The sequence below is a fragment of the Galeopterus variegatus genome, unplaced genomic scaffold (assembly GCF_000696425.1).
Source record: "Galeopterus variegatus unplaced genomic scaffold, G_variegatus-3.0.2 Scaffold6296, whole genome shotgun sequence".
Taxonomy (NCBI): Eukaryota; Metazoa; Chordata; class Mammalia; order Dermoptera; family Cynocephalidae; genus Galeopterus; species Galeopterus variegatus.
The window spans coordinates 88044-101729 of record NW_007732407.1 but is presented as its reverse complement, the minus strand read 5'-3'; the positions used below and the strand labels follow the sequence as shown (position 1 = coordinate 101729).

Below are 13686 nucleotides of genomic sequence, written 5' to 3'. Positions count from 1 at the left end.
GCCCCCTAACCAGTGGATTTTAAGATAATCTGTACTATAACTACTATGATCCTCAAACAGAAATATGAATACCTCACATGTGTACAATGTTTTATTAACTCAAAGCCTCTATTACATTATTTCATGTAATCCATGTAACCTTAGTTATCATCCCCTGTAGTGGTTTATAAACTTATAAAATACCACAAGGAGTAATAATTAAGGTCTTAGAAGAGAGAAATGAATGGGATGGATTATAAAGTGAATTTACTAGGAATATGCTAAAATAAGTAAAATGCTATTTCAACTAGTGTCTCTCAAAAAATGGAAAACTCTGGCACATGTCTATTAACAAAATGGCTTCTCAACTAAAAGCTAGAAAGCTCATGCAAATGTTTGTGCCTTCCTGCAGATGGACACAGTTGTTTGAAAAGTGAAAACATCTGTGTAAACAGTGGCATTATACAAGCTCCTGACTTTGGGAGGAGAGGGAGGCTTAATTAAACAGAGCCAGAGGAGAGTAAAGAACGCTTGCCTAGTTATTGCCCTGAGTGATGGTGTCCTCTCATTGCTACTCAAACTACTTAGGTTTGCATTTTGTCAAACTTTACTTACCAAATCCTCACATCTAAACAGGAGTGGGTTTCGAGCATCTACTATCTGGACCACAATATCACTGAAAAACAAACATGAGATAGTTCAATCATTGTGAAGTGAAAGGGATCAAGGACCATAAAATAATGACAACAGTAGCAAACAATTTCTTTATATTAAGCACTTGACATATATTGATATTTTTTAAGGTACAATTATCTCCAGTTTATATATGAGGAAACTGAGGCTTAGAATAGTTAAGTAACTTGCCCAACGGACCAGAGGTCATGCTCTTAAGCATAACATTCTATTGCTCTCATATGGCCTAGAGGGGTCCAGATGATGTTTTATTGCCAAAACTTCCACCATAACATACATTAAATTCTCCTGGCAAGATAAAAAAAGTATTCCAAATACTACACTAAAAGGTGAAGACTACTAAATATTCAATCCCTAATCACCACTAGTGTTAAGGCCTCAAAGGAAAATCTAATAAATCACTTGCTGACAGCTGCCACTACTGAAGCCAAAATCTTATTTAAACCCAGGAATGACAAGGAAGAAAGCACACACTTAGCAATCATCCACCAGTTCCAACAGTGTGTTTAAATGGCAAAAATACAAAACCACAAAATATCAACTTAAGTTGCCGTAATGAAGCAGGAATGACAAGTCCAACATCTTCCATTACATACAAGGAGATGTAGCAATAAGAAAATGTTCTGCAGCTGATGGCAAGCCCCTCAAATTCCTCACAAATGCAGTGGGGACCACAGAAGCCTAGCATGGCTAGGAGAAAAAAAAACTTCTCTGGGAGGATCCTCCCTTCTTTCAGCCTCTGTGGCTAGGAAGATGTTTAAGAGCCGGCTATGACTGCCACTGGAAGAAAATAAGCTGCAGATGTAACACTACCTTAAAGCAGAGTGTCCCTTAAATCCTTATTTGGTTAACCAGCCTTTTCTAGGGTAATTCTTCACAACTATACTGAATGCCAAGGAATCAAGGCTACCATTTAGGGCAGAGCTTTTGACAATTAAAACTGCATTTTCTTTCAGAACAGTTAAGATTTCAGAACAATGTTGTTATGCAAAGGAACTCACAGACTCGCTAATTTTTGACAAATTGTTTTCAAGTCATCTAATTGAGCTGGTCCCAGTATTTCCTTCTTTAAGGTAATATTTCACTTTCAAACTGAATGTTTAACAGTAAATGCAAAAATGATTGCAAAAAAATGGACAAAGACTAATAAACTAAAAAAACCACAAGATCCAAACACTACACCTACCTACCAAACACGGAGAAAGAATAATCAGCTGAGAAACACCAGTAAGAAAAGAAGACATTTCAAGACAGCTTGCTTCATGTGCTGAATGAGCATGCAGAGCAAAGTGCCAACTATGTAACAGGAAGGGTTTATGCAACACAATGGAAGTGCCTTATCTTACTGGAATGCAGTGTTCTACCCTCAATGCTGCAGCCGTTTCCTGCATTTCAATGACATGTTATACATCAAATCTTTTCTGATAGCTACTATTGAAATTAAAGAGGCAGATGGCTTACTCAGCCTGTTACCAAACAGGAGACATCTGCTGTAGAGAAGACATCAATAAATATTTCCTGTTAAAATATGTGGCAGTAGTCACTTTATTAATATTTCGATGTAACTCGGATCCACTTCCACGTGATATAAACTATATTCCTTGAGTTAGAAACATGTTCTCCATTACAAAATCAGGGAAATAGCACATAATAAAAATAACAGCAAGTAATACTGTAATCCAATCGAAGCTAGAAGTTTCAACATGGACAGGCTCACTCTGGGAACCCAGTTGCTAATGCAGTGGCATAAAAAGTGTGAAAGGGCCTTTCTGTTAAAATGAACGTATATGGTTACTCTGCTCCCTCTCAAAAACCTACAAAAATGAAAGACTGAAGCCAATTAGGACAAAGAGAATGAAAACAGGAGCAACTTGAGAAATGCCAAACCAAAAAGAAGCAAACATGTTCATGCTTCAGAGTCCCCAAGAAAGCTCAGGATTAGAAGCATCAGATCTATCTCTCAAGGCAAGAGTGAGGCATGGTGCTGAAATCAGTCTGGATGCTGAGCTCTTAGGTTGGTTCCCTTGCTCCATTCAGCTAGGCAACTGCAACTCACCCCACAGCCGCCATCCCCCAACCCCAACAGCAGAAGGCTAGGATTTACTGTAGAGAAATTAACTTAAGAGGCTCCAGAACTGGGACCTCAGGTACAGGATAAGAGGGGAAAGAGGTACCATACTGAAAAAAAGGGGGATTAAATGTAAGCCTAATACTGAACTGTGAAGATGCCCAGCTCCTCTGTATAGGACCACCTCCTTTAGCCCCTGTGGGACTGTGAGCATAACTGATTCCATCTTAGGCCCTTACCACTTGCTCTGTCTTTATGAGAGCTTTGTTCATTAAGTTATATAGTAACTAGGGTAAAGGTAGTCAGAACAACAGATAGGAACAATCTGCTGATCATAAAGAAGGAATAAGTACTAGTGTGGTGATAAGCTGGCCTGGCTACCTGCATCAACATTTGGAGCTAGTTACGTTAGGCATGTTTATGAACTGTCTATATAAACCTGAACTCAGCCTTGAGATAGCTCAGAGAAGCCTGGCACATTCCCTTGGGTTGCCATCCACCTGACACACTACTCTGTTAGTAAGTTACCCTGTATTAAAGCTCTTTGCTTTATTGCATGGAATGGCCTATTTTGTTGTTTGGCCTTGGGATACCTTTCCAGTTAGGTGGACAATCAGCCCTTGGTCCACCTTCAGATAGCCCCATTCCTGGCAGGAGATCATTCTTCTCTTTAAGAAACTGACTGTTCCTACAGAAAAGACCTATAGACACTAACATCTTAGTGTATTCCAACAAAATAAAATTGACCCCTGCCCAGTCATCCTACAGTGAAACTCATCAGTTGGCAAATTCTACCTAAACAGGTAGGCCTGTCAATTTGCTTTACAATGCTTCATTCTTAAATAGGAACAGACAACAAACCTTACTAGACATTTGAAGAAGAACTCTTACATAAAAGTCAGAAACCAGAATAAACAGAAAAAAAGGAAAACAGAGGAACGATAAGACAATATAGGAAGAAGGAGAAAATCTAAAACAAAACAAAAGCTATAAGTGTGCAGATGGCGGTCATTCCCTCAAGGTCCAGGTGTGTCAGAGCTTGATAAGAAAACAGGCACTCTCAGCAGTACATAGCCTCAACTGCTAATGAGGCACTGTAGAAGAGATGAGTCCACTCTGTTCCACAGAAGTTCCCCAGGAGAATGATACTGGGTCTTCCAAAGCCCCACTCAAGCCTAACTGAATAAAACGGGCCTGCATGGAGCCTGTAATCAGGAGCAAGCTTTTCCTTTTCTCAGGCTTAGAGATTTGCCTTGCTACTCTGACCTCCTCACATTCCAGTCCAAAAGCCACTCTCCTGTCCCTAGACAGCAGAGTGGGATACATTTAAACAACTTTTTTTAAACGTGAGAAATAATTCACATCATAAAATTCACCGTTTTTAAAATGTACAATTCAATGGCTTTTAGTTACATTCACAAAGTTGTGCGACACAATCTAAATCCAGAACATTTTTATCACCCTAAAAAGAAACATCAGTGACTTCTACAAGTTTAATCCAAGTCATGTTTTCTTAATAACAATGCTAAATGTGCCGATATTCTTTCCTGAGAATCCCAATTAACGCATCCTGTTTCCTAATGTTCTTACTAGGTGCATTTTATGAAAACAACAACAACAAAACAGCCTAAAGGTTCCTTGTTAAAAAGCATCATTTCAAATATAAGGTTCACTTTTGAAATCCTTGTATAATCCAGAAACTCTTTGAGGAACACAAAAACCTTTTAACTATACCAAAGATGTGAGATTAGAGAGCTGATTCATCAGCTTCTTTTTTTTTTTTTATTTTTAAAAGATGACTGGTAAGGGGATCTTAACCCTTGACTTGGTGTTGTCAGCACCACGCTCAGCCAGTGAGCGAACCGGCCATCCCTATATGGGATCCGAACCCGGGGCCTTGGTGTTATCAACACCACACTCTCCCGAGTGAGCCACGGGCTGGCCCCATCAGCTTCTAACAATAGGAATTCTTAGTGTTACACAGAAAACAATGAGACTCTCACATTCTCAATTTATGAAAATTCTCTTTTCAAAGCCCAAGTGAAAAAAAAAAATCCCTTGATTTTCCCCAGTCCTTATCTATTGCTCCCTCCTCTGCCATGACATGGCCCACTGCCTTTTTATTTATACCAAAGCAGGAAGTTTATTTTACTAGGTGTTCAGTTCTCTGAGTGCAAGGATCACATCTCATTCACCTGTGTGCCCCTGGTGCTTTGCTTTGCATTTAGTTGTACTCCATGAAAGTGTGCTTAAATGAGCTTTGATATCTGCCTCCTCCCGTAACAAATACACTCTTTGCAGGCAGGAACCTACTCTTTTTTATATCCATATTTTGCATATTACCAGTAGGAATTAAATATACACTTGCTGAAATAACTACAGGTGCTTCAGAATTCATCTTACAGAAAATGTTCATTCTCACACATTTATCAATGCTCTCGCCTAATAAAAAAGGTCTATATTTTAAAAGAAATACAGTATCATACTTTCAGTTTTTATAATAATTCTCAATAGCACTTTGCATAGCTTAGTTCCAAACCCCCTGACCCTGAGCCCTGTGAGCATATATCGATATCCAAATCTAACATAACACCACTACAATGTCTTCACTACACAAAAGAAAATGGTAACTCACCTTCTCTCAATGACCCTCCAGAGCTGGCGCCAAAAGTCCAAATTTCGTTCAAATGGAGTCAGTATCAGCTTTTGTTCCTCTTCTAGCCTGGCTTTCAAATGAGGAGTATATATCTTTCCCAGATTATGAGAGACGGTTTTAAGCAGTATAAATGCTCAAATTCATTACATTAAAAAATAAGTACACAAATACTAATGGTCAAATTGTTTTTACAAATATATATACACCTTCAGCTAAGTCAATATAAAAATAATATTTATATCTCTCTCCATCAAATTCAAATATTATCCTTAAGCTATTTAAGCCCTGGAAGTTTATCTATCACAAAAAGTCACATTTCTCTGACACAACTCTTACTAGAAGAATGCTCAGGAGAGCATTCTCCAGGGCACCCAATGAATGGACAAGGAATAAAAGGAGAAAAGGCTGGCAACTGAACAGAGTAACCAACTCATCATCTTTGTGCAAAGATGCACATGCACCCAGCAAGACTGTGTTTGCACACACAGCAGTGGGCACTTGTAAGAACACTACCATTTCCCTTTTAAAGGAATCAAGACTTCAAAACGCACATGGCAATGCAAGCACCCCAAAACGCCTGAACTCAGGATTCCAAAGCAAAGCTTCGCAGAGTCTAATACTCACCGGACAAGCTGACGTCTCCATTCTAGAAAGTTCTCTTTCTCTGCCTGTTTGAGTTCTTCTGGGCTAGTTTTTTTGTCCCAGTTTGGCCTGAAACAATCATAGAGGGGAAAAAATTTTACACATAAGTTATCAAAATAAAATATGGAACTTTGATCTAATAATGGCAACCAAGAAAAGGAAGCAGGTCACATGTTGTATACATGTATTGAAATATAACTCTGAGGCCAGCCCATGGCTCACTCAGGAGAGTGCGGTGCTGATAACACCAAGGCCACAGGTTAGGATCCTATATAGGGATGGCCGGTTCGCTCACTGGCTGAGCGTGGTGCTGACAACACCAAGCCAAGGGTTGAGATCCTCTTACCGGTCATCTTTAAAAAAAAAAAAAAAGAAAAAATGTAAATACCAACTAAAAATTTTTATATTCAGTGGCCTTATATGCTTTGTAATACTCTAGATTCTTCTTCAACTCACCTCCTTGGTATACACAAGAACTGTTTGTTTTCTTCATGGAGTTTCTTAATCCTCTGGTTCTCTTCAAAAGACAGCAGTCCAGTTCTAGCCTCAGGGAGCACAAACTTAATATTAAGTTTCTCTGTTCAAAGAGAAGAAAAGTACTATTACTTAAGATGCAACACAGACGCTGAGTGTTGGTCATTTTTATAAACATGGAAAACTGAACATATGAGAACTTAAAAGAGAATTAGCACTCTTCATTTATATCCTTCAAGAATTGGACAAATCAATTTCCAAGTGAAGTTTTATACCAAAAAACTGTCCAGAGTTACTTCATTTTTTCTAACTGCTGCAAAGTATTTCACAGCATGTCTATATCAGATTGTTTAGTCATTTTCCCTGCTATTGGGACATTTAGTTTCCAGGTGTTCACTGTTAAAATACAGCATCATCTGGGAGCTTGTTAAAAATGCAAATTCTCAGGCTCCAACCCATACTCAATGAATCAGAACCTCTAGAGGAAGGGCCCAGGAATCTGTGTACTAACACATTCTCTGGGTAATTCTGCTGCTCACTATCATTTGAGAACCACTGCTCTAGGTAGGTACTGAGAAGTGGAAATGCTGGGTCACAGAATATGCAACTTAAAATCTCAAACAGAAAGGCTGGCCTGTGGCTCACTTGAGAGAGTGTGGTGCTGATAACACCAAGGCCAAGGGTTCAGATCCCTATATAGGGATGGCCAGTTAGCTCACTTGGGAGAGTGTGGTGCTGACAACACTAAGTCAAGGGTTAAGATCCCCTTACCGGTCATCTTTAAAAAAAAAAAAAAAAATCTCTAACAGATATTGCCAAATGTTGCCTTGTGAACCTCCCCTCTACTGCCTCTCACCCTAAGACCTATGAACACACCAATATGAACTTTGATCCTTCTCACATACACATACAAGAAAATGGTAACTCACCTTCTCTCAATGACCGGGTTCGGATCCTATATAGGGATGGCCGGTTTGCTCACTGGCTGAGCGTGGTGCTGACAACACTAAGTCAAGGGTTAAGATCCCCTTACCGGTCATCTTTAAAAAAAAAAAAAAAAATCTCTAACAGATATTGCCAAATGTTGCCTTGTGAACCTCCCCTCTACTGCCTCTCACCCTAAGACCTATGAACACACCAATATGAACTTTGATCCTTCTCACATACACATACAAACACACTTCTCTCTTTCCCTGCCATAGTCAAATATCTCAAAAGAATACAACATGCTGATTACTCTATTTTCTCACCTCCTACTCCCTGTTTCTCTAGCCTCCAGTTGTGGATCTACTATCGATTAAAACTATTCTGCCGAAGATTATTAATGACTTTTTAAAAAACCAGCTTTAGATATAATTTACATATCATACAATTCATCCATTAAAAGCATACAATTAAATAATTTTTAGTATATTCACAGTTGTGCCAACCATCACCACAATTAATTTTAGAATATTTTCATCACCCCAGAAAGAAACCTTTACCCATTAGCAGTCACTCTCTATTCCCCCATCCCCAGGTAACCACTAATCTACTTTCTATCTCTATAAATCTGCCTATTTTGCACTTTTCATATAAATGAAATCATATAATATGTGGTTTTTTGCATCTGGCTTCTTTAACTTGATGTTTCCAAGGCTCATTCCTGCTGTAGCATTAGTACTTCATTCCTTTTTATGGCCAAATAATATTCCATTGTACAGACGTACCACATTTTGTCTATCCATTCATTAGCTGATGAACATTTGGGTGTTTCCACTTTGGGATTATTATGAATAATGCTGCTATGAATATTCACATACAAATTTTTGAGTAGACATGTTTTCAATTCTCTTGGGCATATACCCCAGAGTGGAACTGCTGGGTCATATGGCAATTCCATGTTTAACCTTTTGAGGAACTGCCAAAATGTGTTCTAAAGCAGCTGCACCCATTTTACATTCCCACCAGCAGTGTATGATCCAATTTCTCCACATCCTCACCAATATGTTATAGCCTTTTTTATCTTAGTCATCCTAGTGGGTTGAAGTGGTGTCTCATTGTGAAATGGAGGAGTTTTATTGTTGACTCCTCACTCTTCTTCACTTACTCTTCCTCCTTCATCACCTTTAGTTTATTCTAGCTCCCTAATGTTCCTGTTACTGTTCTTTACTCCATTCTTCTACTTCTACTTCAGTTCTGGTCTGCTTCTCTTACTAAACTAAAGCAACAGTCTCCTAACTCATCTTTTTTCCTTAAAATCCATCAGTGATCTTTTAGAAAATCTGGTACAACCATAATGGAAAACAGTATGTTGGATCCTCAAAAAATTAAAAATTGAACTACTACATGATCCAGCAATCCTACTTCCAGGTATATATCCAAAAGCAATGAAAATGAAATCAGGATCTTAAAGAGACACCTGTACTCCCATGTTCATTGCAGCACTATTCACAATAGCCAAGATACGGAATCAACCTAAGTGTCCATCAATGGATGAAAGAAAATGTGGTGTATACATAATGAGGATACTTCAAAAAGTATACGGAAAGATTCGTATTATCTTTTACTTCTATTTTTCCATGAACTTTTCAAAGTACCCTTGTATAATGGAATATTATTCAGCCTCAAAAAAGGAGGAAATCCTGACATTTGTGACAACATGGATAAATCTGGAAGATATTATTAAGTGAAATAAGCCAGGCACCAAAAGACAAATACTGTATGATCTCACTTATATGTGTAATCTAAAAAAATCAAGCTCATAGATGCAGAGAGAGAATGATGGTTACCAGGAGATATAGGGTGGGGGAAATAGGAAGATGTTGGTCAAAAGACACAAAGTTTCACTTAGGCAGGATGAATAAGTTTTGGAGACTTAATGTACAGCATGGTGACTATAGTTAATAAAAAAATTATGCAAGGTGATGATATGTTAATTAGCTTAACTGTAGTAATAATTACACAATGTACACACAACATCATGTTGTACACCATAACATAAAATTTTTAGTCGTCAATTATACCTCATTAAAGGGAACCCCCCTCCACCAAAAACACCAAACCCAGTTGGCTCAGTCGGTTAGACCACAGCCTTATAATGCCAAGGTCAAGGGTCAAATCCCCATACCTACCAGCTGCCTAAAAAAAAAGAAATCTAAAATCACCTTGCACCTTTTTGTACAGTTGCTTAAGACCCTATAAAGTCTCCCTTAAACTTTGATTCTCTCCAGAATCTGGCCCTTGCCCACCTCCTCAGGGTCTTTGCTCATCACATCCTGTCTCTCTGCACCAGCAAAACCAAATTTCTAACCATTTCCTGAACAAGAGGACTGTTGCTTATCTTGGCTTGAGTCCTCTGCCTGCCTATGTATAGGGTCCCATATCATCTCACTTGTCCTTCTAACAAATACTCATTGTTCAAGACTCAGCCCCAGGGTAAAGTTCTCCCATACTTGCCTTAGTCTCCCTTCAGATAAAAATGATTATTAACTCCATCTTTTATGACCCCATTTTCTTCTACAGCTTTCTTTCACAGCACCTAACGCTCCTGCAGAAATAAAATTTGTCTCATTCAGCACTGTACTCTGAGTAGCCAGTACAATGCTTGAGAGTCGCTGGTGTTCAAGAAAAGCATTTTGAATGAATGAATAAATGATTTGTTAAACAATGTAATAACATATAATAAGAGGAATAAAAATAATAGTTTATAATACCAGCTCTGAGTCAGGTACTCTTCTAAATACTTAGAACACATACCAAAAGACAAGGGAGAGCAGTGACTAAAACAAATTACGTGCACAAAAAATTCACTATACTGTCTTGACTGATGCTTTAAAGCTCAAATCAAATTGTCTACCAGCAGCACACTCAGGATTTTGCTTCTAATAATGGTATCTGAAAACATTTTCTGAAAAATGCTGATACTAGCTACTGTAATGTTGACTGGTCTTTTTTCCATGAGATTGAGTTTCCTGAACTTGATAGATAAAGTATAATCTGAAGTATTTTTTAGAGCTGAATTTAAAAAATTGTGGCACATTCTGTACCTCACAGCTTGAGTTCAACTGGACCTTCCCAAACTGCTTCTGGGAAATATGACTTTAAGTTAAAGATAGCCCATTTTCATGGTTAGCAGGGTTCTCAAAATACTTCCAAGTAGATTTGTTTGTATCTAAACAGCAAGACAGAAATGTGACCAGTATCATATGCACTCAGCAATAAACAGCTTACCAGCTACAAACTCTGTTCCTGCAAGTTCTGCAGTTGCAAGGAAGTCATCAAGGGAGCTCTGTTCAGTCACTGACTGAAGATTAAGACGACCCCAATCATAGCCATCATTGAGTTCACTTGTGTGCAACTACGAATAAAACACGGGGCAATAAATACAGATGCTTTCTTCTTCTCTTGACATCCAAACAAACTCTAAACTTCCTGGCAATTATTCTGTGGTCTTGAGGGTAGTTGTAGTCCTTTAGAATCAATACTACTAAAATTTTAACATTTAAATGAGCACTTTCTTACCTTATGATAAGCCACTTCCCCTTCATCATTTCATTTAATTTTCAAAATCTTTTGAAGTGAACTTCATTGTACTTCCATTTTACTGATTAGGAAACCGAGGTTTAAGTAGATAAAATAACTTGCCTACAGTTGCAAACTAAGTGGTAGAAGTAGAACTTGAACCCAGACTGTCTCACTCTATCAGCCACAGTTAGTCAAAAATTTTTGATAGTGTCCCACAATAAGAAATATGTTTTACTAGTGACCCAAAGGTATGTGATAGACATTGTGATACAAAGGTGCAAGTACACTCAGTACAGTAAAGTGAAAACAAAAGTTACTTTACTACATGTCACACACTCTGAAATTTCCTATTCTATCTTACTGGAGTAAAAAAAAAAAATGCTAGTTGCAAACTAATAAACCGATTTCCAGACCCAACCCAGAGTTTGATAAACACCGTTCTAAGCTATACACTCAGTAAAGTACAAACAAATGGAAAAAATTAAGGGCCAAAGCTTAGGTAGTTTGCCTTATGTCACAGAGTCAGCAAAAACTGGAATAAGAATTAGAATTCAGTTCCTTAGAATTCATATTCAATCTTTCCACTATTTCCCAAAGGCTACAATACTAATAACAAGTTACTTCAAAATCAATCAAAATTACCAGATGGTGTGACAGTTAGCCCTAGGGACATACTTAACCTTAGCACAAGATCTCACTGAGAACTCAGTAGTTCTCAAATACCTGTGGTAATGAATGGTGAAAATGAAGACTAGAATGATAAACACAAGTCAAACCTTAATTTTTTTTCCTTTTTTCCTTTTTGTCTTTTTTACTGACCGGTAACGGGATCGCAACCCTCGGTGTTGCGCCCGCACCGCGCTCAGCCAGTGAGCGGGAACCGGTCTCCACATGGGATCCGAACCCTCGGCGGGAGCGCCGCCGCTCTCTCAAGCGGCGCACTCTCCAGTGCGCCACCTGGCCGGCCCCAAACCTTAATTTTTTAAGGATCCTACTATGATCTCCCCTAGACCTACAGAAAAATTAGGACCTGTCACGCCCTGAATAACAATGGTTCATCTTTAAGCTAAACCACTCGGAGGAATAACAAGGGTGAAGCAGGCATCTGAGTTATTTTGTTTTTGTGCTAGCAACCAACCTCTTCCTGAGGATCAATTCTTTGACCAAATCAGTACAAAAAAAGTTTTGTCTCTTTCCTACTCAGAAACTTCCAAGCGCTCCCATGGCACCTAGGGCAAAACCCAAACGTGTTCAAGACACTCTGGCATTCAAGACTCCTCACATTCTCACCCCAGCCTCATCTTCAGAGAAGCCTTCCCTTCATGCTTCTACCTCTGTGTGTTCTGTGCCTTGCTAGGAGGAAGATCTGATTCTTGGCGTGGCAGAAACTCCTACTCATCCTTCAATACCCGGTTTAGGCATCACTTTCTTTGCAAAAAGACCCCAAATTTTGCAGCTTTCAGGCTCTTAAAATTAAACATGAAAGAATCGAAAGATGACATGGTCCGTCTTACCCAGGAGTCGGCGTGACGGTGGCTACGACTCCGTTGAGTCTGATGGCGGATAAGCGCCCGACCCAGCGACCCACCACCCGGCGCTCTCCTCCGGCCCATGGCAACACGACTGTCTCCAATCTTCGCTGAGCGCGTGCCGTTTCCGGCAGTCATAGCTCAACCCTCGGAAGTTACGTATGAACGAGCCCAAGTAGTTCAGGCTCTAAGTTGAGAGGGGAAAACGGAGCTACCTACTCCAGAATCTTCCTTGTATATCTTGAATTCGACGGTATTATAGTACATAAGCAAAATATAATTTCGGTAACTTTATTATAGATGTCCCTACGAATGTCTCAAATTTGCATAGCACGATCGAGTTAAAAGAATGGTACATTCCACATTTGTGCGTCTATCTTTAGCGTCCGGCGAGAAACTAGGACACCTAGAAGACAGGGCCGTTCATACTCACGGCGCCACCCCCGCCTCCCTGCTGTTTTCGTCAAGCGGAGGCGGAGACTCGGCCAAGGGACGCTTCTGTCGCGAGAGAGGGGAGCTTCCTATCGTTGGTTTTCAACCGGTGTGTCAAGGTTTATCCTCGCTGAAGTCTGTCCCAGCAACTAAATAGTTCTTTGTTTACCTAGTTTTTCCCAGCTGCGAATTAAGAAAAGTCCCCGACTGGATGGGCGTTCGGAATGGGAAGTTGAATAGTATCTCCAGAGCTTGGCGAGGTTGCAAGGAAAGCCAACAGGGTCTGACTTATGCTTTATTTCAAATAAAAAATGCTTAACAGCTCTAGGTAAAATTGTATATAATTTTCCTATAAATAAAATTAAAGTGAAAACAGTGAGCCGGCTCACTCTTAGAGGCCTGGGCTTTTGTTCCTCACCTTATCGTTAGATTTTCCTGTAATGGGGATGTAAAGTCAGCTCAAAGTTATGTGTGTGTACAGGTAAACTACATTCTCATTAATCCAGAGAACCAGCTCACTGTTATGATACTCAGAGAGAAGCAGCAGCTTGCCCAAATAATAGATCGAATATGTGCAGGGTCAGGAATCAAACTCAAGTCTTGTCACTATCCTATATATTCCTGGGGGGGGGGGGGGGGGGGGGGGGGGGGGGGGGGGGGGGGGGGGGGGGGGGGGGGGGGGGGGGGGGGGGGGGGGGGGGGGGGGG

General features: G+C 39.7%; 1 protein-coding gene across 1 annotated transcript in view; it reads right to left on the bottom strand.

Moving 5' to 3' along the window:
- Nucleotides 1-12942, bottom strand: part of LSG1 (large 60S subunit nuclear export GTPase 1) — a 29491-nt gene extending 16549 nt beyond the window's left edge. The window contains exons 1-6 of the mRNA XM_008590699.1: nt 12533-12942; nt 10725-10851; nt 6495-6615; nt 6021-6107; nt 5376-5462; nt 595-655 (exon numbers count right to left, since the gene is read on the bottom strand). Of these exons, the coding sequence (XP_008588921.1) occupies nt 595-655; nt 5376-5462; nt 6021-6107; nt 6495-6615; nt 10725-10851; nt 12533-12685 (636 nt within the window). The 5' untranslated portion in view covers nt 12686-12942. The remainder of the gene's footprint in view (nt 1-594; nt 656-5375; nt 5463-6020; nt 6108-6494; nt 6616-10724; nt 10852-12532) is intronic.
- Between the last annotated feature and the right edge of the window lie 744 nt (nt 12943-13686).